This window comes from Cygnus olor, chromosome 17, assembly GCF_009769625.2.
Source record: "Cygnus olor isolate bCygOlo1 chromosome 17, bCygOlo1.pri.v2, whole genome shotgun sequence".
Lineage (NCBI taxonomy): Eukaryota > Metazoa > Chordata > Aves > Anseriformes > Anatidae > Cygnus > Cygnus olor.
The window spans coordinates 9,868,864-9,893,865 of NC_049185.1; the positions used below are offsets into that span (position 1 = coordinate 9,868,864).

At 37.0% G+C, this 25,002-nt stretch overlaps 1 protein-coding gene across 12 annotated transcripts in view; it reads left to right on the top strand.

Moving 5' to 3' along the window:
• RIMBP2 (RIMS binding protein 2) overlaps positions 1-25,002 on the top strand; it is a 145,029-nt gene that overhangs the window by 109,615 nt on the left and 10,412 nt on the right. For 6 of the 12 annotated variants that reach the window (XM_040577642.1, XM_040577645.1, XM_040577644.1 and 3 more), the window contains 12 exons: positions 880-956; positions 2,211-2,320; positions 2,770-3,579; positions 6,503-6,654; positions 7,046-7,513; positions 8,973-9,122; positions 10,693-10,851; positions 13,367-14,098; positions 15,783-15,900; positions 18,940-19,092; positions 21,996-22,180; positions 24,472-24,640. In XM_040577642.1, coding sequence (XP_040433576.1) covers positions 880-956; positions 2,211-2,320; positions 2,770-3,579; positions 6,503-6,654; positions 7,046-7,513; positions 8,973-9,122; positions 10,693-10,851; positions 13,367-14,098; positions 15,783-15,900; positions 18,940-19,092; positions 21,996-22,180; positions 24,472-24,640 — 3,283 coding nt within the window. The remainder of the gene's footprint in view (positions 1-879; positions 957-2,210; positions 2,321-2,769; positions 3,580-6,502; positions 6,655-7,045; positions 7,514-8,972; positions 9,123-10,692; positions 10,852-13,366; positions 14,099-15,782; positions 15,901-18,939; positions 19,093-21,995; positions 22,181-24,471; positions 24,641-25,002) is intronic. The other 6 variants (XM_040577648.1, XM_040577652.1, XM_040577653.1 and 3 more) reach the window with 2 other exon arrangements.

The window sequence follows — 25,002 nt, forward strand, 5'->3', positions numbered from 1 at the left end:
GCATTGCATGCTTGCAGCCCAGAAGGCCAACTGCATCCTGGGCTGCATCAACAGAGTAGTGGCCCACAGGTTGAGGGAGGTGATTGTCCAGCAGGTCGAGGGAAGGTGGTTTCAGTTAATAGAAAGTGTGGAATTCAACAGTTACTGCTGCTGTGGGTTGGATTGGATTGGATTGGATTGGATTGGATTGGATTGGAAAGGGGGGTATATTTTATGTGATATTCATTGTTTCCAGCTATGTGGAAACTGACACTTGCACCAGCTGAAAAACTCATCATTTGTCTCAAGTATTTAGCTACTAGTATCACGGTGCTATGGTAGTTTTCTAATTAAAATAGTAGAGTATCATTTTAGGTTGTCTGTGTAATTACATAGCTGTATTATGAAACACTAGACATATCACCTACAATAGGTCACTCTGCAGTAACTGAGTTTGTTGTATTTTAATGAAGACTTTACTAAAAGCTTTGTCAGGAGGGTGAGATGGTCAGAGGCTAGCATAGTTAAGTAACTTCAGTCAGCAACATGAAAGTGAGTGGACATGACATCTTCACACATCTCCACTTACCAAATGACAAAGAACCAATCCACATTTGGGTTGATTTTGCAAGCTTTTGAGGAAAATCAACATCCAGACTCAGACACATCATCTGAATCTTTAGAATATATCATGAAATAGCTCAATTTCTATGCCATGTTAGAATCTGCATTGCAATTCCTTCATAGCCTAAGACCTACAATGCAAAAGTGTCCAATTCTGTTCCATATCAGAATTTCATTTTTTTTAATGTTGCATATTCTCTGTCAGATTTATATTGTCTGACAGAAAAATGGTGTATGCATCTTTTAGAAATCTTTTTTTTTTTTTCCCCTCTACAGATGGATAATGATCAGAATTCCAATACCTCAAAGCAGAGATATTCTGGGAAAGTCCATCTTTGTATTGCCCGTTATAGGTAACAAAACCAGCTCATTGCACATATGATACATATTTGTAATGTTCAACGTGGTTTTGTTTTGCTTTTGGCAGGTAGGTTAACAGAGCTATGTCCCTGCTTCCTTTGGGCTGTGAGTCTACTTCTACAGCATATGGGAGGGAGCCCTGTGCCTTTCAGCAGGCAAAGATGTTTGTTAGATTTAGACAAACTAGGCTTTTCAGGGGATATAGCCCAAAGCTGGCAGGTAATAAATAATTGGTCAACTGAATTCCTTAGTATTTGATGTTCACTTGCTTCTGATACCATAAGACTACAAAAACAGAAAACAATTATTTTCACTGTAAACCGAGCTTGAGACTACTATAGATAGCAGACCCCTTTCCTGTTTGCCAAGGCTGCAAAATACTGCCATTTCCATGCACTTTAATTCTCAGAAAATGCAGTTATCCTTGGGAGCATTTGCATCCTGAGGATAACTGTATCACTGCATCTACTCTCATCAGCAAGTCTGCTGTCTTATAGTTTTATATTTCAAACTGATTTTAAACAGATTCTAATATTTATTCAAGATTACTAGAATGATTATAACATGTGGATGCTCTCATAAGCACTAATACACTGCTTGTGCCAAATGATATCTCAGTCTCCTGGCCAGCCCTGTTTTCTACAACACCTTACAGCAAAGAATGATTATCTGCCTGTAGTTAACTCACAAGCTGCATTCATGCTCCAAGATTAATATGGATTTCAACACTTATAACTAGTTTTGTCTATGAGTAGTTTGCTTTAGCTGTAGCTTACTGTTTTTGTCTCTATTTAATTTGTCTCTGTTGAAGTTTAATAACTTGTGTAAAAGACTGTCATATAAAACAAACAGAAGATGGGGACTGGAAGATCTCCCAAGTGAGATCTCCTTAATTCTTTTTTTTTTTTTTTTTTTTTTTTAAATAAAGATTTAGGCCAGAGTATTCAAAGAGATCTAAGTGAAAAATCTGTGAGTAAATTCTCTGGAAAAGGATGTGGTTTTAAGTGTATAGTGTTTAAGTGAATATGTTGTGTTTCGTGGCAGTCTGTTAGCAATACAGTTCATAGAGGCAGTACAACAAACTCACCTAGACTCCACTCAAAATGTGTTTCAGAAGGTAATCAAAAACAATAAACCGAATTATCATCTAATGCACCCTTAGAAGTGTACACCTTCTTCTGATTAGTGTGCAAGTATGTGGTGGTTGTAAGTGAACACGCATATTTTCCATCTGTACTCCTTTGCAGTTACAACCCTTTCGATGGACCGAATGAAAATCCAGAAGCAGAGCTCCCCCTTACGGCAGGAAAGTACCTTTATGTGTATGGAGATATGGATGAAGATGGCTTTTATGAAGGTTTGTGGGTTTTTTTGTTTTGTTTTGTTTTTGTTTTTTTAAATCTGTAAATTCATGCTAATCGATGCAGATTCAAATCAGTGTTAAATACACTCCGTGTACTTTCCTTCATCTACTACAAAATCAGTTGCTAAAATTACCGCTATCGTCATTGTGTTAATTAACAGAGTTTCTGGACTGGCAAAGCCACTCCTTGCAGGCATAGCTAATTATAAGATACTTTATATTGTCAGCTTTTCCTACTTGCAAGATAAGATTTAAGGTGACAAGAAAAATTACTGCAAGTTCTGTTTTTTTTTTTTCTACACTGAACCCTTATTTTCTCTAACTGAATGCTGTTTTTGTATAGTTTTCATCTATATTGTCTTCATTATCTATTTATTGCAAGGCATTAACATGCAGGAGGAATGCAATTCAAAGACTTTAATGACATTATTCTCTCTCACCAGGGGAACTCCTAGATGGACAGAGAGGACTAGTCCCTTCAAATTTTGTGGATTTTGTTCAAGACAATGAGACCCGTTTATCAAGCACGTTAAGCAGTGAACAAGATCAGAATTTTATCAACCATTCGGGTTCTACTTTAGAAGGAGATATCCTAGAGATAAGTCCACCAAGTCACATAGACTCTAGCATAATCAGCAATGGCGCAGGGACTCTGGATGTGAACATCGATGAAATTGGAGAAGACATTGTGCCTTATCCTAGAAAAATCACCCTTATTAAACAACTAGCCAAAAGTGTCATTGTGGGCTGGGAGCCGCCGGTAGTGCCACCTGGATGGGGAACCGTTAGCAGCTATAATGTTCTGGTTGACAAAGAAATACGGATGAACATAGCTTTGGGAAGCAGAACGAAAGCCCTTATAGAAAAGCTTAATATTTCTACTTGTACATACCGAATATCAATTCAGAGCATTACAAACAAGGGTAACTCGGATGAACTGCAGTGCAGTTTGTTAGTTGGGAAGGACGTAATTGTAGCCCCCTCTAATCTTAAAGTGGAAAACATAACCCAGATTTCTGCTGAGCTCTCCTGGCTCCCTACAAATAGTAATTACAGCCATGTCATATTTCTTAATGAAGAAGAATTTGACATTGTCAAGGCTGCCAGCTACAAGTACCATTTTTTTAATTTGAAACCCAATATGGCCTACAAGGTGAAGGTCATGGCAAAGCCCCATCAGATGCCCTGGCAGCTTCCCCTAGAACAACGAGAAAAAAAGGAAGCCTTTGTGGAATTTTCTACATTGCCAGCAGGTTTGATATTTTTTTCCTACCCCAAAACTCTGCAGTTAAGTTTCTCTGAAAAATTCTAAGTAAATTAACCTAACCTTTAGCTTTATGCTGTAATCCCTGTCACGCTCTTGGGAAGACTGCGGATTATTAGATTGCTTTATGGTATCTATAATTAATTTCTCTCCTGCTTTATTCAATTCCTGGTTCCTGGGTACATTCTGGAGAGAGAAACTAGGGAAAGACATGTTTATCTTAATTACAGATCACATGCTAAAATGTGTTTTTATCAGAATAATCTCAATTTGTTTTTAATTAGTCTAGTTATACAAGTTCTGGTAATTATTTATTTTTGTTGGTGTGGACAGTGCTGGAAAGAAACAGTTATTACTTCTAGAATATTATTTGTATGTTGTTTGTGTGTCTGAATGCACTTTTTACAGGGACGACCCAACTCCCTTCTGTAATGAAAAGCATTATAGATAGCATAGAGGATTATGCAGTGATTTAAGGGGATTCAAATATCTTTTGTTTGTGTGGTTGTGATCAGAAGTATAATAAGAATTTTTAAAGGTAACAAATTAGTCATGCTTTGGAAAGAAAGGGATTTTTTCCCCCCAACTTGCCTTTACATTAGAGATGTTGGTAAGTGTTATGAGTCTTTTCCCAGTATTTAAGAACAGTGATGTAGCATTGAAAACTAGAGCTGAAATAATGTAGTACATTTAAAGGGCAATGTCATAATTTTGGGGATGTATTGCAATACCTGAAATTTTCGGACATCTCTTCTTATAGATTCATCTAATCAAGGACAAGTAGAAGCCTCCTTATATAGTTAGACTTTCAGAGCACTGAATGCCTCTGAAGCAGGGACAGTAAAGCACAAGTGACTTTTGGCCAGTAAAATTCCAATAACATGTATTGTGCAATGGGTTAATTGACTTTGCTGGGATTGATTCCAGCAAAGGGGGATGAATTAGTTCTGGTCTCTTCCTCGGCTTGTGAGACTTATGTGTAAGGAGACATGCAAGACGGTTGAATTGAGAGAGGGAATTAAGGTTGTATGTCTACTGCTTTTGATGCTGTTGATTTATAGGTTCAGTAAAAATGTCCTCAGTTAAGGCATTTACTATCTTGTTTTAAATCATTTCAGTGGGTTAAGTGGTGGTGCTATTGTAGCATTTGCTAATAGGAGGGCATTTTAAACTTCGTATATGTTCTGCAGGAGCTGGGAGATACTGTCTAGATGGTGGTTTAAATTTATTAAATATCTCACCTTCTTTGTTATTTGGGAAAAGCCTTTTGAGTGAGGTTTTTTCAGGACAACTACTTAACATGCTGCATCACCCTCTAGTTGCTAAAGCATGATAAAGCAACAATGAATTGTTCTCTACTGAGAAGCATTACAGTTTATTAAACCAATCTCTGTTACAGCCTACAAAAGTAGAGAGAGACTCCCTGGAGATTGATTATTTTTTTGGGTGGTGAGAGGGCAGGAGAGAGAAAAGGGAGGAAGGTGCCTTCTCCTGCAGGAGCAGATGATGTCATTGTCAGAGACAAGATCCTGGACTAGATCAGATGCATTCTCTCCTGTAAACTGAGGAACTCTGCTGTATCGGGCATGCTGGCTGTCAATAAAATAGGGAAGATGAAATTGAACCCTAAATTAAAATCTACATCTTGGGAAAGAATAGTATTAGATCAGTTTACGTGCTTTGGCCTTGCTAGTTAAAAATACACTGTAAGTGCAACTAATGGTACAGGCAAAAAAATTGTGCTCTGCCTGTAGTGTCCTATATTGTACTTCCATGCAAATCCTTGCGAAAGTATTTGGATCCATGGTAAAGGCTGAAGCTCAGTGACAAAAAACTACTGAAATGCACTGATGGTTTTATCTAGAAGCTGAGGCTTGTTTGATATTAACGCTTGTGTCATGATCTGTTTGGTGGCAATGAATGCACACAGTTATAATATTTGTAGCTTTCTCTCTCAGTAAATGAACAAAAATTGGTGGTGCCTAGTTCAGTGGCAAAAGCAAACTCACAGCAACTAAGGTTTATCATCTCCCAACTATTACCCAGAGATAGCTGCAGCTGAAACCCGCTTCTGAAATGTTTTAGCATGAAACACTTCTCAGCGTTTGACTGTTAAATTAACAGAACAGGATGCCTGAAATATTCATGAACTAATAATCTCTGTGATGTTTTTACTTTGGTTTCTGTCCAAAGTAGAGCTATTTATAGTAGGTTAATAATGCCTTTTAATTAAGGATGTACTTGGTGTGCTATTACCCTAACGTACTGTAAATGCCTTAAAAGGTTAGCAGGCGTATTTTTTTTTTCAGTGCAGAGGAGTCTTTTAGTCCAGTTGCCCATTACACCAACATGCTGCTGATTGAAAAGGTTACGGTTCTGGCTCATAGTCCACAGCGCACCTTAGTCTCAGAGTGCTTTCTGACCTGCAAATCTTGGCTCGGAGTCACTGATGGTCATGAGGCAGAATTTAAAAGTGATTTCTGAGTATGCCATGTGCATTCAGTGCAAAGATATATTCCAGAGTCACTTGCTGTCACTTGCAGCAGTTTTTTATTAACAGAGCCACTCCTGGGCACTTTTCTCCCCACGTTTTTCTGTTCACATTTTCTGCGTTCAGAGTAAGTAGTAGTTATGCAGTCTGAAGGGATAAAAATTGGTCCTGAGCAAGGTGCAAGTACAGACTGTCTTGCAAATATAGCTTAGTTAATGGCTGTAGGCTGAGGGTCAGTTTATAGCTCCATGACCTGCTGAGTGTATGCTTCTGTTTCTACACTGTAACTGCAGTAAGAATATTTTGTCTTCTTGAAAAAATAAGTACTTTGAGATCAGTAGTTTCCAACTCACAAGTATTATTAGCTGATGTACAAACTCTGATCTAATGCTCAAAGGTGACCAATCTTGCCTGTCTTTAGGTCCCCCAGCTCCACCTCAAGATGTTACTGTCCGGGCCGGGTCCACTCCAGTGACCGTACAGGTGTCCTGGAAACCACCAACTTTGACAGCAACAGGGACCTCCCATGGTGCCAATGTCACAGGCTATGGTGTTTATGCGAAAGGTCAACGGGTGAGTTCTCCTTCCAGTGTTACAGGTACCATCTACGTAAGGTGAATTTCCACTGACAGGTAAAGGCAGCAATAAATGTGATGGCACTTGGATGTGTGCAGGGCTTTCCTGGATGTCAGCAGAACCTGTTCTTTTGTTTGTGCTTAACTTGATCATTAGCTCCCTTTCTATACACACTTCAGCTTTTGAACAAATGAGTTGAAAGGATTAAAGACAACTGGTGCTAATTGGTGTGGAGCCCTAATGTGAGCTCTCAAAGCTCACTCTGTATTGGCAATAATTCACTCCATGTTAAGACCTTGAAGGCTGTACTTCAGTGTCATTGAGGGGAGTGATGAGGGGAGGGAAATAGATGTCTTCATGCTAGTAAGTTGCTTGTTTGTGTACCCAGGTGGCGGAAGTGATCTTTCCAACAGCAGAGAACACACTGGTGGAGCTAATGAGACTAAGAAATCTGGAAGCAAAAGAAGTTACTGTTCGAACACTCTCTGCACAAGGGGAATCAGTGGACTCTACTGTTGCTGCCATTCCATCTGACCTACTGGTGCCTCCAACCCCTCACCCCAGAACTGCTCCCAAATCTAAGCCATTAGCAAGTGCCGGAGCCCCAGAAACCAAAGAAGAACATTTAGGTCCACATTTAAAAATGGATGAGTCATGGGAGCAGACTCGTTCGGCATCCCCTGTTCATGGGCACACACTTGAGCCACCTGTCCCTAACTTTCACAGCCCTCTTCAGGCGAGGAGGTCTCCATCACCTAACCGAATACTCCCTCAACCTCAAGGCACACCTGTCCCAAATACTGTTGCAAAAGCCATGGCAAGAGAAGCTGCACAACGAGTTGCAGAGAGCAATAGGGTAAAGGCAAACTTTTTCTTGCTGCTTTTAGGGATTGCTTTATTCATTGTAGCACTTACCATCAAAAAACTTTGTAGTATATGCCTGACTGAGCAGCTAATAAATTCCCAAACACTGAAGATCAGTGGTTTGAGAAGAAGCAGTGTGATAAAATTCTGTGGCATCTTTCACAAATATGCTTGTAACTATAAAGAACACTGATCGACCTTTGATCACTAGAAATGTTGTTTTCAGAAAATGCAGAGCCTTACTTCTGAAAAAACAAGAAAAAAAAAAAAAAAGAAAAGGTCCCTGGGCAGTTACTTTCTCATCACAAGCTGCTCATAACTGCTAGTTCCTTGCTTCAGGATCTGGTGTCAGTTTTTATATATTCTCTTTGTCCTTCATTTGTCAGTCATGAGCTGTTATATGGAGTCTTTGGTCTCCCATTGTATCTCCAGAATAATTTCATTTACTTTGACATTTATGCATGTCTTAACAAACCGCCAGTATTGACTCTCTCTGTTTCAGAACAGAATTGAGCCAGTAGGTGATGATACCGGTTTTGAGAAGCTAGGTAATTCTGGGTCAATAAGCTCTGTGTGTATTTCTCCCCTTTCTTTATAAGGAAAGCAAACTGGGATAAATGTAATGGAGTAAAGACAATTAGTTTCTTTGGCATTCAAATGAAAGTTGATATAACAAACATATAGAGAAAGAGAACTGAAATGCTTTTTCTGTTTTTGAAAGTTGCTGACATAGCATATGCTCTGAACCACGCTTATTTACATTAACTTTATTGATGCTTGGAATGTTCAGGGATCTGGACAGAAGTTTACAGATGGATTCACTCTACCTTAAATCAAATTCTGCCAGTGATATTTGTCATGTTTGGTCTCCAGTAGTAGCAATTCTCCCTTTGCAGTAGGCTACTGAGTGTCCTCTCCCTGACATCTATCCAGCCTGTTAGATGGCACAGTCAGGAGGCCTTGTCATGGGAGTAGGCAGCAGCATTCAGTAGCTGAGGGGTAAGAGACACCTGTGAGCAGAGGAAGAGCATAAAGTCTCATTCTATACTTTTTTTTTGTTGTTTTGTTTTTTTTGTACTGAGGTCAAAAATGCTGAAATGAGTGGCTAGGTCTTCTGCTAGTCCTCTGCCAAAGGGGAAACTAATGTCTTCATTAGCAGCCTCTGCCTGTAGAATGCTGAGAATTTTAAGATAACAGTGGTAGAGGGAAGAAAGCTAGCAGCTGAGTTAATGGTCACATGAAAACATATAATTCCTTGAGTGAGAGTGATACTACAACCAAAAAACTCCTGCAGACTCCTAAAAGGTTAGAGTCAGGAAAACTAACATTGTTGTAAATCACAAGTATATTTAAATGTTGTGTTCTTGAATACTCATGTCTTATATTTACCATTTCTCCATTGGTTGCAGGATCAAGTCTTCACAATTTTCCATTTTTTGTTGCTTTGATAGATGGAGAGAAGAAGTGTTTTTAGTGAAAGGAGCAATGCAGCCCAGTATGCTAACTCAGATGATGAGGAAGATGGCTATGATTCTCCTAATGTCAAAAGGAGGGGGGCTTCAGTTGATGATTTTCTGAAAGGGTCAGAACTTGGAAAGCAAGTAAGTAGCCTGGTATTTTTCTTGTGTCAGTTTTCTGGTATGAAACAAGTATTTTGTGAAGCTCAGCAGGCTATTCAAGGTATCAACTGATTATTGTAGTCATACTGGTAAAACTGTGGGTAGGTAGGTGAATGTCCTGTTACTGGAGCATTATGCTGTTTTATGGGAACTGAATGCTTGGCACCATGCATCTATAGGTTGTTATCCCAAGCAGTGGTCTTAAGCACTGGAAACAGAAAAAAATGGAACAGAAATGTGACTTAAAATGTCACATTTGGGCTCTGAGTTTCTTCTGTATCATGCATTACTCTTGCATATGAAAGCATTCTGTGAGGAAAAAAAAGGAAAGGGGGAAGGATTTCTGTGTACCATAAAAGACATAACCTGTAATCCTAATTAGCAGAAAATCAGCAACATACATACATACTTTGCATGCTGTAAGGAATAGAGAGATGTTGCCAAAAGAATTTTTCCACACCTGTGCAGCTTTTAGTCTGATCCTGCTGGAAACAAACATGAATTTACTACATTACTTTCAAGAGAGTTGTAAATCCTAGCAAAGAGATATTTTATTATGTCTTGACATGGTTGAAAATCTTATTAGCCAAACATCTGACCTCCCTTGTTGAAGGGTCAAAGCAATGGCCTTCATTTTTTTTGTACCAATTTTGAGACTTTCTGGAATTTTGGTTCAGTTCACTACAGAAGCTCAAGCACTTATAAACATCACTCCAAACTTCAAATGTTCCTCAATATGCAGCTTCAGGATTTGATTCCATCTTCATGTGCAGTGGTTCCCATTTTTTTAATATATCTAATCACGCTGTGCTTACGAAATGTGCAGTGAGTTTAGTTTAGTTATAAAATGTACAATGAGTTTAGTTTATGATCTGGTTTGTTAAATGTAATGTTCTGGCTTAAAAGTTTAACCAAGGCCACTCCTATTTAACAATAGCAATTCAGTAAGACATACTTTGTCCTCTTTATCTTCCAACTAATTGGAAGTTAATAAGAACCTGAAATATTGAATTGGTTTTAAAAAACCATTAAGATCATAGCAGTCTATTCCTACAGTGTTTGCATGAATGAAAACTTCAAACTCCATCAGCTAGCTGTATCATATAATGATAGTAACATCCTGCAATAATTAAGTGCTGATCACTTTTAAATTATAATGTGATGTAACAAACAGCTGTGAAGAACAGATGATATGTGAATTATCCTAGGGCTTTTACAATGTGGTCAGCAAGTCTACTGATGCATGAAGGACCTCTTTAAATTATGGGAATTTGATCAAGACTGAAACTAGATTTGGTGCTCTGAATGCAGACATTCTTTTTTGGGTCACCTGTGAGATTGAGATTGGATTTCTTGAATTGGGAGCATAAATGGGAAAAAAGTTTTATACATGATCCATCTGCTAAAACAGAGGAGCAAGCTGCATGATGTAATTTATATGTAGTATTAGCTTGAAATTCACACCTAGGAAATGCTTTAGTCCTTCTTGGTGGTATACAAAGATTTTCAATGTCAGTCAGTAAAGATTTTTCTCCCTCACCCTGCTGATTAGCCTCACTATTGCCATGGTGAAGAGTACCATACAGAGAGCAGCAGAGGTTCTGACTTGTCTGATATTATGGAGGAAGATGAAGAAGAGCTGTACTCGGAAATGCAGCTGGAGGATGGAGGAAGACGACGAGTCAGTGTGACTTCACATAATGCACTTAAGGTAAGCATGACTGCGGAGAAACCTTAAGAATACCTCCATATTTTTATTCTTCCTTCAAACCATTTCTTTTAGACAATTATGGATTTTGCAGACAATTAAAACTAACACTGTTGTATAAAACTAGAACTAGGGCAAACATTGTTTTATGATGTCGAGGCTACCTTTAATACATTTGGTTTGGCATCTTTTTCTTTTTTTTTTCCTCCTTTATTTCTTCTATAGTTGGATAGCTAATCTTTTAGCTAGTTGACTATTTTCCTATATGTAATTGTGGAAGTTGCAATTTCTGATCTATATCAGGGGTCTTTTCCCATGTTTATATGACAATACACTGCATGTGCTACCCAGACAATGAGTTGTTTCTGGGCAAAAAGGTTTATATAAACATGCATACATACAGGAAAAAAATACTTAGGCTTTTCATGTCTAAGGAATTTTTTCCTGTTTTCAGTGCAGTGCCATCTCTTCCTCTGGCTTTACAGCTCACTTGTAAGAAGGGGATTTGGGTGAACTTTGTTTGATAAATGTATTATCAGAAATCCTTGTGCTCTGATTATTAAGGAATCACCTTAATAATCACCTGTCAGAGACAGTAGGAAATATCTATCAGCAATACTGCTTAATCACAACAGAGAAGTATTTATCATGGAATTATTAACAATTAATTATATGCAGAATGTTGAACTTACCCAATACAGAATATACATTTCTCATACTTGTATGTATAAATTGTAATTGCTTTTCATGTGTCTATTGATTACACTAAATTGTGTTTTCTTAGCAAGTTGGATAACTTGAATGGTAAGGGAAACCACAGGTGTATTTTTCTTCCAGTATGCTGTTATTTAACTAAAAAAAAAATGCTATGTTGTCATGTATAGAAGAATTCTAACTGTTAATGTAACTGCCTTCATGTACTGTAAATTCAGCCCTTTTATTCTGATACTATCTGGAATGAGACAGGTACTTTTTTCAAAAGAAAAATAATCAGTGTTTCGATTCTTCTGCTATCATAAAGGTTCAAACTGAACCTTCTGCATGCTACTTCTGTCCCGTTCATATGGGGAAAAAGTGAATTATCCCTAGACTGTTCTTGTTCTTTATGCATCAGAAATTATGTCTACTTCTTGGTTTTACAATAGTGTTGCCAATTTTGATGTCTAAATAGGTGATCCAGACCTTTATTTGGTGTAGTAAATCATTTTAGACGTGTTAAAGTTTGCAGGCATACTTCTCTCGATGTAGTAGTGTATGTGGAGGGTATGGTTGATTTTCGGTTTCAGTAGAATTCAGTGTGAGTACTTCCTGGGGAAGGACTCATGGATGTCAAAGTCTCATTTGTAGAATATTGCCCAACATGTTGATAAGCTTTTTGATACAAAATGCAGGTCATGTTCTGATCCCAAAGTGTTTGATAATTTCCCCCTCTTTCACTAGATCCAGTCTCACTTTGCAACAGCAGTAGCTAACAAAAAAATGAAAAACACATTTAATGAATTTTCCATAATGTAAACAGATTCCTGTTCCTCTTGCATCTGAAGGTATGCCAACCATGCACTTTCAGCTGTAGTTGAGCATTCTCTCCCAAGTAACAAGAAAATGCTTTGTATGCAGATATATACTTGCTTTATTGGGAGATTGTTATTCCCTATTATATGTATCTATCATGATCAGAATGCTTATTTTATTCAGGCTGGGAAAGTTTTTACCTACTTCTGATAATAAACAGAGACTTTCGCTTACTTCTACTAATAGGCTGATTCTCAAATATTGGTTTTAACAAGCAGGTACAAGATTATTTTGAGAGATATGATGACAGTGCAAACCAAGAGACATCAGAGAGCAGTCTGCTTCTCAGGGTTCTTTCTGTGGAAGCCAAGCTTTAAAAATTGTGCTTTATATATATATAATATATATATATTTTTTTTTTATTTTTTTTTTTACAATTTGACAAAGGAAACTAGAGCTTCTTTAATGATGTTTGCAAAATATTTCTCCTCTGGCAGGAGATCTAGGAATATTTGCTACTCATATACGGTACTTTCACAGATGCAAAGCAAGACAGCTTGTTATAACAGAATTTTCATTCTCAGATAAGGGTTCTGGTTACAAAGAAAAATTAAATTGCAATTTGGCATGGGGCAAGGAAAGTACTAAGCATTAGTGCCATGTTTTAATGTCATTCTCATTCACCATGCTGGAACCTGTATGCAGCTTCTATTGCTTTGTTTTAAATGCATGGGTTTATTCTTGTTAGAGCATCACTCAGTTGTTTGTATTGACCTCTCATGTTGTATCTGACACCCAGCAACTTCTTAATCATGTCTTTATTTTTCACAGATATTCATTCAAAGCATGACATCTTTTTCACTAAATAAGCTGCATGTCTTATGTTTGCCATTGCTCTAAAACTAATTCTGTCTTTATTTTTTTTCTTCTCCCTTTTCCCTCCCATTTTATTTTTGTCACACACTATTTGTTCCCTGTCTGGTTTTTAACATTACATAATCTTAAGGAGTGCGATAAGAATAAGACCACTGAAGCCACTTTTTTGGAACAGCCTGACTTTTCACAACAGATACATCACAGTAAAAAGCTTTTCAGTATTCCAGAAGTAGCTGAAGAGGATGGTGAATACTCTGAACTGCTATACAAGCAGGGTTTAGGTATGCCCTATAAAAAGAATCCCACAATAGCTAGAGACTCTAGACCACCTAGGCCCTACAATCAAGACCAGCAGCACAACTTCTGGTATGCAGCCAAGCACAGAATTTCAGGCATGGAGGATTTTGCTGGAGACGACAAAGGATGTAAATATAGCCGATCCTTATCGAGAAGCCCAGACAGTGGACTAGACTGTGGAAGTGAAGAAGAAGAATCTCGGTTTACTTTCAGATATGCTTGTGATTCAGTTTCTGCCAATGTTGCATCTAGCTGTTGTGCAGAGACTGCTAACTGTTCCTGCAGGAAAAGCATGAGGCCCTTGCTTGCTCGCAGGAAAACCTTAACAAGACAAACCAGCATTGAAGAAGATTTTGGTGACTTGGGTCCTTCCTTTGTAGAGCCCAGGAATGAACAGGTCAAGCCCAGTTATGAGAAAAAGTATGAGGCTCAGAGATGTAATAGAACAGATAATTTGTCTAATGAAGATGTTCAGGGAGGCTGGAAGACCGACTTTAAAATGGCTGACTCTAGGGCCGCTGGTCCACTTGCAAAGCCAACCCACAGAGATGCAGAAGACTCTCTGGTGTGTGAAATAAATCTTCCTTCTAACATCTGCTTGCCAAATCAGTCTGTTTTCTTTCTCTTGCTACTTTTTTTCTTTTCTTTTTTTTTTTTTTCTGAGTTAATTTTTAGAGTCCATCCTTTGGACCTACCTGCTGCATTCCCCCCCTTTTTTTTCTCTTGTTTATTATTCCGCATTTTGCTTTACAGTCATCTTTTGTGTCATGCTGAAATCAGTTTAATTTGCTTTACAATGATTTTCCCACAGAAAAAAAAATTACAATAATGGCTGCTTTTATTAAAGGACAACTGAATCTAAATTTTAATTAAGGGTTAGCTGAACTATAATTTTCCACAATATTGTCTTTATTTATTTTGCCCATCTAAATGTTGCTTTTCAAAAAAAAAAAAAAAAAAGCTGCATTTTAATTGGAAAAATATTTCATCAGTAATTATTATTTTAAATATCTCGAGGAATCCATTTCATCATGTTGTTTTTGTTCATTTCACTCTCAGAATTTTTAGGATATGCTCTTTATCATGAACCATCTCTGGACAAGAATCAGGATTCTCCCCAGTGTGAACATGACCCAGATTTGGGGAGTCACAGGTTTCATCATATTTCCATTTTCTGCCTTCTCTCTGCACTGTCACTACTTTGCCTTCCTTTTTAGATCATCTCTTCTTGCCTTTGAAGTTGCAGACTGCATCTCTGCATGAGAATGCAGGCAAACAGCTTCTTCGAAAGGGAGAGCCAGGGCTGTTCCATATCTTTCAAGGATGCCTCTGCGTGATCTTGCCTAATTGCATTTCTGTCCATTAGTCTATAGCAGAGTCTCCATGCTTTGACAGACGCATCCACAGGTTTCCCTGCTCCCAAAAGACCAAACAAGTTCTTTATCCTCTCAGTCTACAGCAATCCAGAGTGGAGATCTCAAATCAAATGTATTTCACGTAACAGTAGAAATCAGCTGCCTGCTCTTCTAGCCCAGCAGTTTATTCTGAAACGATCCTTAAAAATTTCTCCCATTAAAATTAGTGCCCAAGCTGTGTTAATTTCAATGGCTGCATGAGGAACTCTGGAAAGCATTAAAATAGTACCATTTAGTTATTAAAATAGCAACGTTTTCTGCAAGTGAACAGAAAGAGACAGCTGTGGTGTGAGACGAAGTGTGTCTACATTCCCTTCTACGTGTTTCAATAACCTCTAAAAGGCTTTAACAGTCGAAGGCCATTATAGAAAAGCAGTGTGCTCAAAGACAGAAGGATATACACTTGTTCACATGCTGCGAACTGGACAAAGCTATATAGCTGAAAACAAAGAGATGCTTGCCTTTTCAGTGTAGCCTGATATCATCAGCTCTCATAACCGGTTGCACTACTCTTCAGGAGATTATAACGTCATAGTAGCAACAACAAAGGCAAAAGAATGTTTCCAAAATTATTCTTTTCTTTTCTTTTTGTTCCAATATGTGACTGCTGGTTGCAAAATCTCTGCCATAAATCAGGGAACCATTTTTTCTTTTGCAGGTTTGCCAGGCAACAGTATTTAGTTTTCAGCTAACCTTTCAGTTAAAAACTAAGTTTAGTTGCCTTTAGAGCTTATGCTTCTAAATGCGATTGACCTGATCAATGTCCAACCATATAACCATAATGTTTCCATGCATGTAACTTACAAACCTGTTTTTTCTGTTGTTGTTTTTTAGCTTTTAGGTAATCCATCATCTTCAGGACGGCCTGAAAGGGCGGAGCATGCAGGGCGAAGGTCCTCTCATGGCAGTGCAGTGCCACAAAGGTCTCGACCAATGTTGGTCCCTTCCATTGGTTAGTTGGACAGATTGGTGAATTTCTGTTCTTTGCAGCCTCAGAGTTGGGAAGGTGGTCCTTACAATGGACACTTGTCTTGAACCATGGTTTCTCTTAGTTACTTAAATGAGATGAAATTGAACTAAAAACATCTTCATCTAAATAAGAGCTAAATGTAAGCATACCGGGGTCTCAGGGGGCTGAATCAATAGACATCAACATCACCGGGATGGTTTTCATTGAATTTAATGGGTGTTGGAGCTTTTCTAAGCTTGGTTAAGGTTAGATACTATCAAATCTTACCAAAACAAATGATAACGCAGGCAGGCATATGATCAGTAAAATAAATGTACCCATTCAACCATCCATTCATCCATCCATCTTCCCATTCATCAACCATTATTTTGCATTCACTTTCCATTTTCTTGACTACTTTTTGGAATTTAGCATGAAAAAAAATGGAAGCTGGTAAATGCAACAAGTTAGTAGAACTTGCATATATTTACTAGATTTGATATTTCATCCCTATTCTGGTTTACTTATGACTTAAAACATATGCTGATGTATACCAGAAAATCCAAAAAGTAGTGCAGAAAAGATAATGGAATCAAGACATTATGGAAAAATGCATATTTGTTAAAACTTGCACTCTAGACTGACAAATAAGGAACATGCACACTGAAAAATTAGCAAACACATGCAAAACAAATGCAGAAAGAATTCTGTGAGCTATTAACAGAACATTACTCCATGAAGATGTGAAAACCAGTTAGGTTCATGTCCCTAACCTGGACTTTGTGAATATCATCAGGAGGAGCCTGAAGCAGTGTCAGGATGTTCTCACCTGACATTTATGTGGATGAGTGACATCACAAATGGGGATTATCAGAAGGAAGGAGACTGATCATAAAGGAATGCTTTTACTTTTAAATCTTAAATATTTTTCCCTTTTCATGGGTCACACTAAAATGCCAGAAGTGTACTGTCTATTAAAAGCAAAATCCCCCTAGTGGACACAATTATATTTATACTTGGTGTATAGTAATTATTATTAATGAAAGAAACTGTAGATCACAACACATGCAGAGCTGTAATGCATGAAACTTTCTTAGCATTTGCAGTATAGCATGGCTGTTCAGAAGCCTGATTCTCTTCGCACATCCTGCTGTAAACCAGGATAATTGTCACAGATATCAATGGAATTACACTGGTATGAAAATGGTATGGGGGAGAACCAACTCCGGGGAGGCTCCTGTGCTTCTATTGATGCGTTATTGTTAGCTGAACCAAACAGCATTCAGATGATGGTGTTAAGGCTGTAAGATTTCTTTAATTTTATTTTCCTAGACTGAAAGCAGCCTGTTTTTCTCAGGAATAAAGATTCCTGGTTTATGTTTGGACTACTTAAACCAAGTTTTGTGTCTAAATTCATTCTTTTATATTATGTGTAAATTTATTTTATTTTTTTTTATAAATAGTAAGAGAGTAGACAGGTGTTTTTTTTTTTTTAATTATTCCTTTGGGGTTCCTTTTAATTGTGATTGTAATTAAAAAATAAGGGAGGTGATTAAATTTATCAGAACTCACTTTCTGTCAACAAAGGTAGGATACAAAGTCCACCAAATAATGACTCTTTTGTTTAGCAGTTCAATAGCAACAGTTTAGGAATCAGATAAAGAAATTAATTTCTTATAATCAGTCAAGCAGATTAATAAACTAAAATCACAGATTTTATTTTTTTCAGTGCAGCTAAAAGAACGAATTAGTGTATTTTGAATTATGTACAATCCACAGGTGCTCTTTGAGATTCCATTTGGAATAAATTACAACATTGTCTAATGTTGATAACAAGCAAACTACAGAGCATTAAGAACAATATCTAACAACAAATAAAAATAATAATGATAAAAAAATGCTGGGAAGCTGTTGGAAGGGCAAATCTGCCTTAGATTTCAAGAGTCCTAATTTCTGGCTGAAAGACTAGTGATTAAAATTGCTGAAAGATAGGTATGCATTATTTCTCACTTTCAGCATCATACCATAGTAAATCACTTTGAGGATAAATGAAGCTAATATAAACACTCGATAAAGCTCTGCACAAAAGTTGCTTCCTGGAAACTTGCTGGGAAAAAAAATCTAGAAGACATGAAATATATCAGCAGGTCAGATAAGTAAAGAGAGTTAAAAATATGGCACACAAAAGCATATAGTTGAGTGGTGAATAAACTTGAAGCAAGTTCAGAAACCCACTGAAAGAGAGGAGGTCTCCCATGAATAATGGCTGCAAGTAGGGTTTTGGAAGAATGAAATTATGATGGTTCTGTCATTACAATATGAAAATTTAGATGGCTTAAATATGTGAAACTGTTGTTGGTCTCAGTATACAGCTCAAAAATGTGGATTCCAAATTTCTTGGCAGTGGCTTATTCCTTTACACGTATGCCTGGAGTATTTGCTAAGTTACTCAGCCTCACTAATGATGGGAAGTTCTCAAAGCAGCAGTGGCAAGTTAAATTAGAGGGAAAGACCTTCAACGCTGTAATGTTGTCAAGATTCCAAAGATCAAATCTTTCTCCAAATGTTCCAGAATTTAAATTCTTAGGAAATTCTTTGAAGTATTTTCTCCATTAAGCTATAAATACTTTGGGTTAGTATACTGTTGCAGGTAGGATTTAAGTAAATTAATTAATTTTTGTTTTTAGGTTGATACTTTAGAAGGTGAAACAGTTTACAGTGCTCTTGACCTTGCAGATCTGTCAGGTAGGATTATTTAAACCTCATAATAACAGATGATTCCTATCCAAAGATCTAACAAATAATATTTACCATGTGAATTTAAAAAAAAAAAAAAAATTAGATGCTTTAGAAAAGGTGATACACATTTCCCTGCTGAAGGAGGATTTCTAGAGGCTGAGACATCTGGCAAAGCTTACACAGTGTTTGGCCTTCCTACTATATGCAAGTTAGTAAAGAAGATAGGCAAAACTTGCCCGCAGGAGCCTCCGCAAAGGCTACTATACAATATGTTTTAATAGATCATTCCCTTTTTCTTCGTAGAAATTACAATGGACAGTAACAGTGAAGGCGGTCGGTCTCGGTCAGGTAGTGAGGGAAATATTTCACCTGTAAAAGAAGAAGCTTATTATCGCAGCATTGGTGGACACAAGAAATGGCCTCAGCAGCGTACCATGGCCTCTGAATATAGATACGGTATGCCGAACATTATTCATCCTTTATGACAGACACGTTTTAGAGCTGCGTGTTAACAAGTGCGGTTATGTATGACAACATTGCATGCAATGCAGAATGCCAGGGGAACTAGCTCTTAAGTCCTGTCTGCTGTCAGGTAAGTTTCTCCAGCTCAGCTGTAAGGGACAACAGCCCTTAGTCCTCTGTCCTGAAACTGCTGTGCGGCCACCTTTCCATACTCAGTTGAGTCTGAGCACACTGCATTGCATGAACCTCTGTGAAGCTACGCTGCTACTAATGCCAGTCAATATTTACTGTATATACCTGAACAACCATTCATCAAAATGAGCACATTTTCACTTGATTCATATAGATTGGACAGGGTCAAACAGTAGCTGCTAAATCACAATGTGATTTACATGTTCAATAATAGGAATTTGTTACCAAACATTAATCTGATTTGCGGCTTGGGCTAAACGATGATTCAGGGTCTTTTCATTAATCACACAGGCCTTTGGCTCTGTCCCTTGGTGAAGACAAAAAGTATTCATATTTTTAGGTATAATTACATCATAATAACAAGCTTGTATTACACGAGTAAGGTAATTATACCCACTACTGATAGTATTTGCTGCTTCATCAACATAGAAATCATTACATGATCAACAACTCAGTTTTCATAATTCATAACATAGTGAATTAAAGTGTCTAACACTTAACCCATAAAAGCAGCCTAGGCCATATATAGATCTAGGAAACACTTCTTTTTTTTCCTTTTCTTTTTTTTTTTTTTTTCTGATTTCTGAAATGAAGCAAATGGACCCTGAAAGTTAAGTAAATTATAATTTAATGCTGGGTTTCAAAGCGAACATATCTGACTTACAACCAGATCACCAACTTGTGTATAGCTAGTGAGTTCAATGCAACTACAGTAAATTGACATTGGTTGGGAATCTGGCTGGCTGCATCCAAAGATTTAAGATTTTACATACACAATTATATATGTGTATGATATATACCGCATAAGAGAATAAGTGGCTAATGAGAAAATAAAGAGACTATTTGTGTTCTCATTCAGTGAAGCCAACTTCACTATCATGAGTCAGATTATTACAGGTTAGTGCTTTTAACTGGGATACATATGGCTATAATTCATATTTGCACCTAACTCCTATTAATCACAGTTGAAGTCAGATGCAAACATTGGTATTTTTAATTTTAAAATTAACAATCAAAATATCCCACCCCTTCAACCACCTGTTTTATGTTGCCTGGTGGGCCCGAGTATAAACCACATACAGACTGCGACATGACTATGAGAGGAGAACAGAATAGAGAAGAATCCCACCCTGTGTCCCATTGCTTTCTGTCCCATATGTGCACTTCTTTCACACACCCTTTTTGTGCTTTGTGCCTGCATAAAGCTTCTTGGCTGGAATTTTTCCCTGCCCTTTTGCTGTTCTGCATTTTTCCCTACTCACATTCTTTCTTGCACTTTGGACCCAAGAGTCAGTAGCTGTTCCCTTAAAGCTGTGACCCTCTGAATTTTTTTCTGGTAGTTTAAATGTGTCAAATGTTGAATGAAATTTGGAATTGAAGCAAAAAGAAGATTATTTTTTTCTGAAATATTACATATTAAATATTCAAATGATTACCAAAAAAGGTAGTCTTTATAAGAGATGATTACAGTAAAACTTGTATTAATGTGTTTGAAAAAAAAATGATATAGGTAAATTACATTTTCATTGTAGTTTATAATATATTCTCAATTTATCTGTGTGAAAGATCTTGCAAACTGGATGATAAGTATTGATTCAGCAAAGAACAAAAGTATCTGACTCCCATTTAAGTTAGTGGGACTTGGAAAATAAGTTTTATTGAAGTGGCTTGTGATTTTGCATGCTTTTGGGTCTTCAGCTTCATTTGTCTTGAAAGAGCAAGTTTTTTGGAGAAAGTAATGCTACATGCTCTTTCAAAACAAAATTAAAAGCATTTGAAACCTGTCAACAAAACACTTATTGTTAGCCATTTTGGCCTAGTTTACTAATTCAGTTTTACTGAAGTCCATCCTCACGTATATTGTTGAATCAGGGACTAAATGCCTTCTCCAGGTAACTTGAAATGTCTGAAAGCTATGAGACAAAAAGTTCATTCTTACTTTTCAAGTCCTAATTGATTTGGTACCCTGCAGTGGCCTGAGAACAGTACAGTGTCAAGTGTTGTGATGTTCATGGATGATCCTTCCTAATGAGCGTATAATTAAATGCAGTAATAGCTAACCTTTGCTCCTGGATTTTATCATATTTTATAGTGTTCGGGAGGGTTTGGGGCATTGTTGTTGATGTTAACTATTGACTGTGTTTAAGCAAAATAGTAGTGTAGTTCCATCCCTGACACAACTAACACTACTGAAATATATTTCTTCTTACCTGTCTGGAGAGAAGAGGTTATAACCATGTTTTAAACCTCATACCTAAAACATGGTATGTCAACACAGCTGGGATGTGCTTTCTTGTGTCCATGAAGAGCAGAAGCAGCTGTGCTGGAAAACAGGTGGATCCAAAGCATGGTTATTTTTGCAGTAATGTTAACACCTATCAGAATCATCATTATGTCACTCTTAACATGCTTCACTAATGTATAGCAAACTATAGTAAACCTAACAAAAGTTGCTTTCTTACCTGAGCTGTATTCACTTGTGTAAATGTCAGTGTGGTGTAGATCAACACCACGTTCAGTGCATGCAGGTTGAATATGCTTAAAAAATTACAACTTGCTAATTAAAAAAAAAAGAAATGCCAAACTTGATAGGACATGCATTAAGTTTTCACTGAAGCACCAAACACTTTTCAAATATTAACTGAAATAGTTGAAAAAATGAGGCCAAATTACTGAATTGCTCTTTTCTGAATTTACTTTCATAGATGGCTATGGTGGTCATGACCATCTTTCTCCAGATATTTATGAAGAATCAGAAACAGATCCTGGCACAGAAGATATTTCTACTCGAATATTTGTTGCACTCTTTGACTATGATCCACTGACAATGTCCCCAAATCCTGATGCTGCAGAAGAAGAGCTGCCATTTAAAGAAGGACAGATCATTAAGGTGGGATCTAAAAACAAAGGAAATGAAGGACCCATTGTTACAAACAGCATGTCCTTTGTCTCCAGTGGAGAGCGCAACTTGTGTGACAAGAGTCCAAGATTTTTTTTTTTCGTCCAGAGGTTCAGGCTGTAAATCTAATTGGATTTGGAACCTAATATCTACTGCTAATTGCTTAAATATAATTAGGCAATAGGAAGAAATCTCAGAGTTGCGTTAGGTAGCTAGGGAAAGACTCAATTTGAGATTTAGATGCAAAGACGAAAATTGTGACTCTGAGGCCTCCTGTGTCTATTGCCACAAACCCTATAGGAAAAACTGCTTCAGAAATTGACCTCTTTACTGCAAAGGTACTGTAAAAATGCTTAGTGTTGCACCTCCGTATGTATCCACAGCTACTGTATTTTTTTAAACACTGAACCCTCCTAGCACGTATACACTTGAAATTAAATAAGGTCCAAAATTAGGTATTTCTCTTCCAAAGTCATCCTCTTTTGAAACTGGGAAAATAACTTCCTTTTCTAGCTGTTCAGGTGTAAGGTGCACAAGCTGCTCCTTGAAGAGGGAGAAGAAGATAAATCAGCCTGTTTCAGGTGGCAGACAGTGTTAGATTCCATCCATGTCTTTATGCATGCCCTCTGTCACAGCTTGCCTCGTTATGATTGTGCAGCTGCGAGGCAAATTGGTTCAGTTTGCTGTTCTGATTTTGAAAAGCTAGCAGATTTTTCTGTTGAATCAGCAGGTGTAAGCATCTCTTTCCATAGCCTTGTATCTAAGCTATCTGGTGCAGAATGGGTGGAAAGGAGGGAGGGGAGAAGGAAGGGCTGCTGGTAGTCCACGGTTTAACTGAGATTTAAGTACGATCTGAAACTGAACCTAAAAATATATACACTTATTTGTAAAACAATCTGCTTAAAGATAAAAAAGTGTTACTTAAGCTATTAAAATATATACTTCCTTCCACTGTGTTGGATTGGATCCTGTCACTGATGTCTATACACAAAATCACAATTTTTTAATGTTAATATGTTAAATACTTGGTTCAATATTTTGCTTACCTCTTTAGATGATATGATATAAATTTATGTCCCAAATATGGAAATATATGAAAAAGAACTTATTTTTTTGGCAACAATGTTTGTTTCATTCAGGTATTTTAATTATTTTTTTCACTGATAGTACATTTGTCACTGAAAAGTCTAGAGAGTCCCCACATCAGATATTTATCCTGAGTGATATTAACTTTATATCTGGTACCATGGTAATAACTGTGATCTACTGGTTTTGATTTCTCATTTAATTGTTGGGAATGTGGATTGGTTTGCATTTCCAAAATACTTTTCGTACATTACCTGAGCAGTTGTGTGAAGTCTGTCTTGTCCGTACATTACAGTCGCACATGCTGTATTGTGTGAAGTAGTAATGGTGCCAGGTAAGTTATGAACATGTTTTGATTCAAACTGAAAAAGATTCCTGTTTGAGAAAGCTATTAAAAGGTCAGTTTTTACAAACTGTGATTTGAACTGAAGGGATTGGTTTGGATTTTTTTGTTTTTAAAGAAAAGAAAGCAATTGATTTTGCCTGAAAAAGGAAACAATCTGAAATTAATCATCAGTTTTGCATTAAGAATATCTCTTTTTTTGTGTCTTGTGCAGTCCTAGATTTAGGCCTCTGTATCACTGGCAAACTTTATGAATTGACTGCATTTTTAGAAATTAAGACAAATTTTGGATTTACCTGTTCTCATTGATGAAAGCTCATGCTATTCTTGTAGCTTAATGTCTTCTGGAAAAACACTATCGGAGCTTAAGTAAGAATATACATCAAGTATTATTAGGTATTAAACAGGCATTTTTAAATTTATTTATTTTTGATCATATAGAAGTTCTAATCAAAATAACAAAACTTGGGCACAGTTTTGTAAATGCTTCTTATTGAATATAGTTCATATGACACCAAGAAGCAGTGTCATATGAATAATTCCATAAACAGCTATGCAAATAGTTAAGCATACTTTTAACTTAACACATGGGGAAACTGATGACTTTCAGATGACTATTTTTTATGCTTTTCAATGCTAACAAAAAAAAAAAATGCAATTTCTGTTTTAAGAAACCGAAGTCAAAATTCAAATTAACATTTCCAGTCTTGTAATGTAAGTCAAAGTAGTAAAAAACTAATTTCCCATCTATACTGTAATTACCTATTTGTACCTTGGTAACTGTTCTGTCTTTATTAAAAATCCTAAATACTAAAACCTTTATTAACCAACACTTTTATTATTTAAATGACAGGTTTATGGGGACAAAGATGCCGATGGATTCTATCGTGGAGAAACCTGTACAAGAATTGGCCTTATCCCATGTAATATGGTCTCTGAGATCCAAGCAGATGATGAAGAGATGATGGATCAGCTTCTGAAACAAGGTTTTCTTCCTTTGAACACACCAGTAGAGAAAATAGGTAAGGGAAAGTATATATGCATCACTTCACCTAATTTTGGGTGCTATTAACTTGGCTGGATCTGCTTTGCCTTTTGTTTTTATTATATGCTGATGCATTTGAATTTTACAGCAATTTACTACACTATGGGATACATTCTGTGTCAGTATCTGAATTATTCAACAAATACTTGATCTTGGTCACACCTTTTGCCACAAATAAGGACTTTTATGTTCACTACTCCACCCATTACTTTCTTTTCTTATTTAAAAAAAAAAATGTTTTTTTCTTACCTGAAAGATTTATAGACACAGAACTAGATCCCTGTGCTTTGGAGTGTGCTGTGCTGAAGTGCTTTGTGATACGCTCACTGCTGCAAAGCA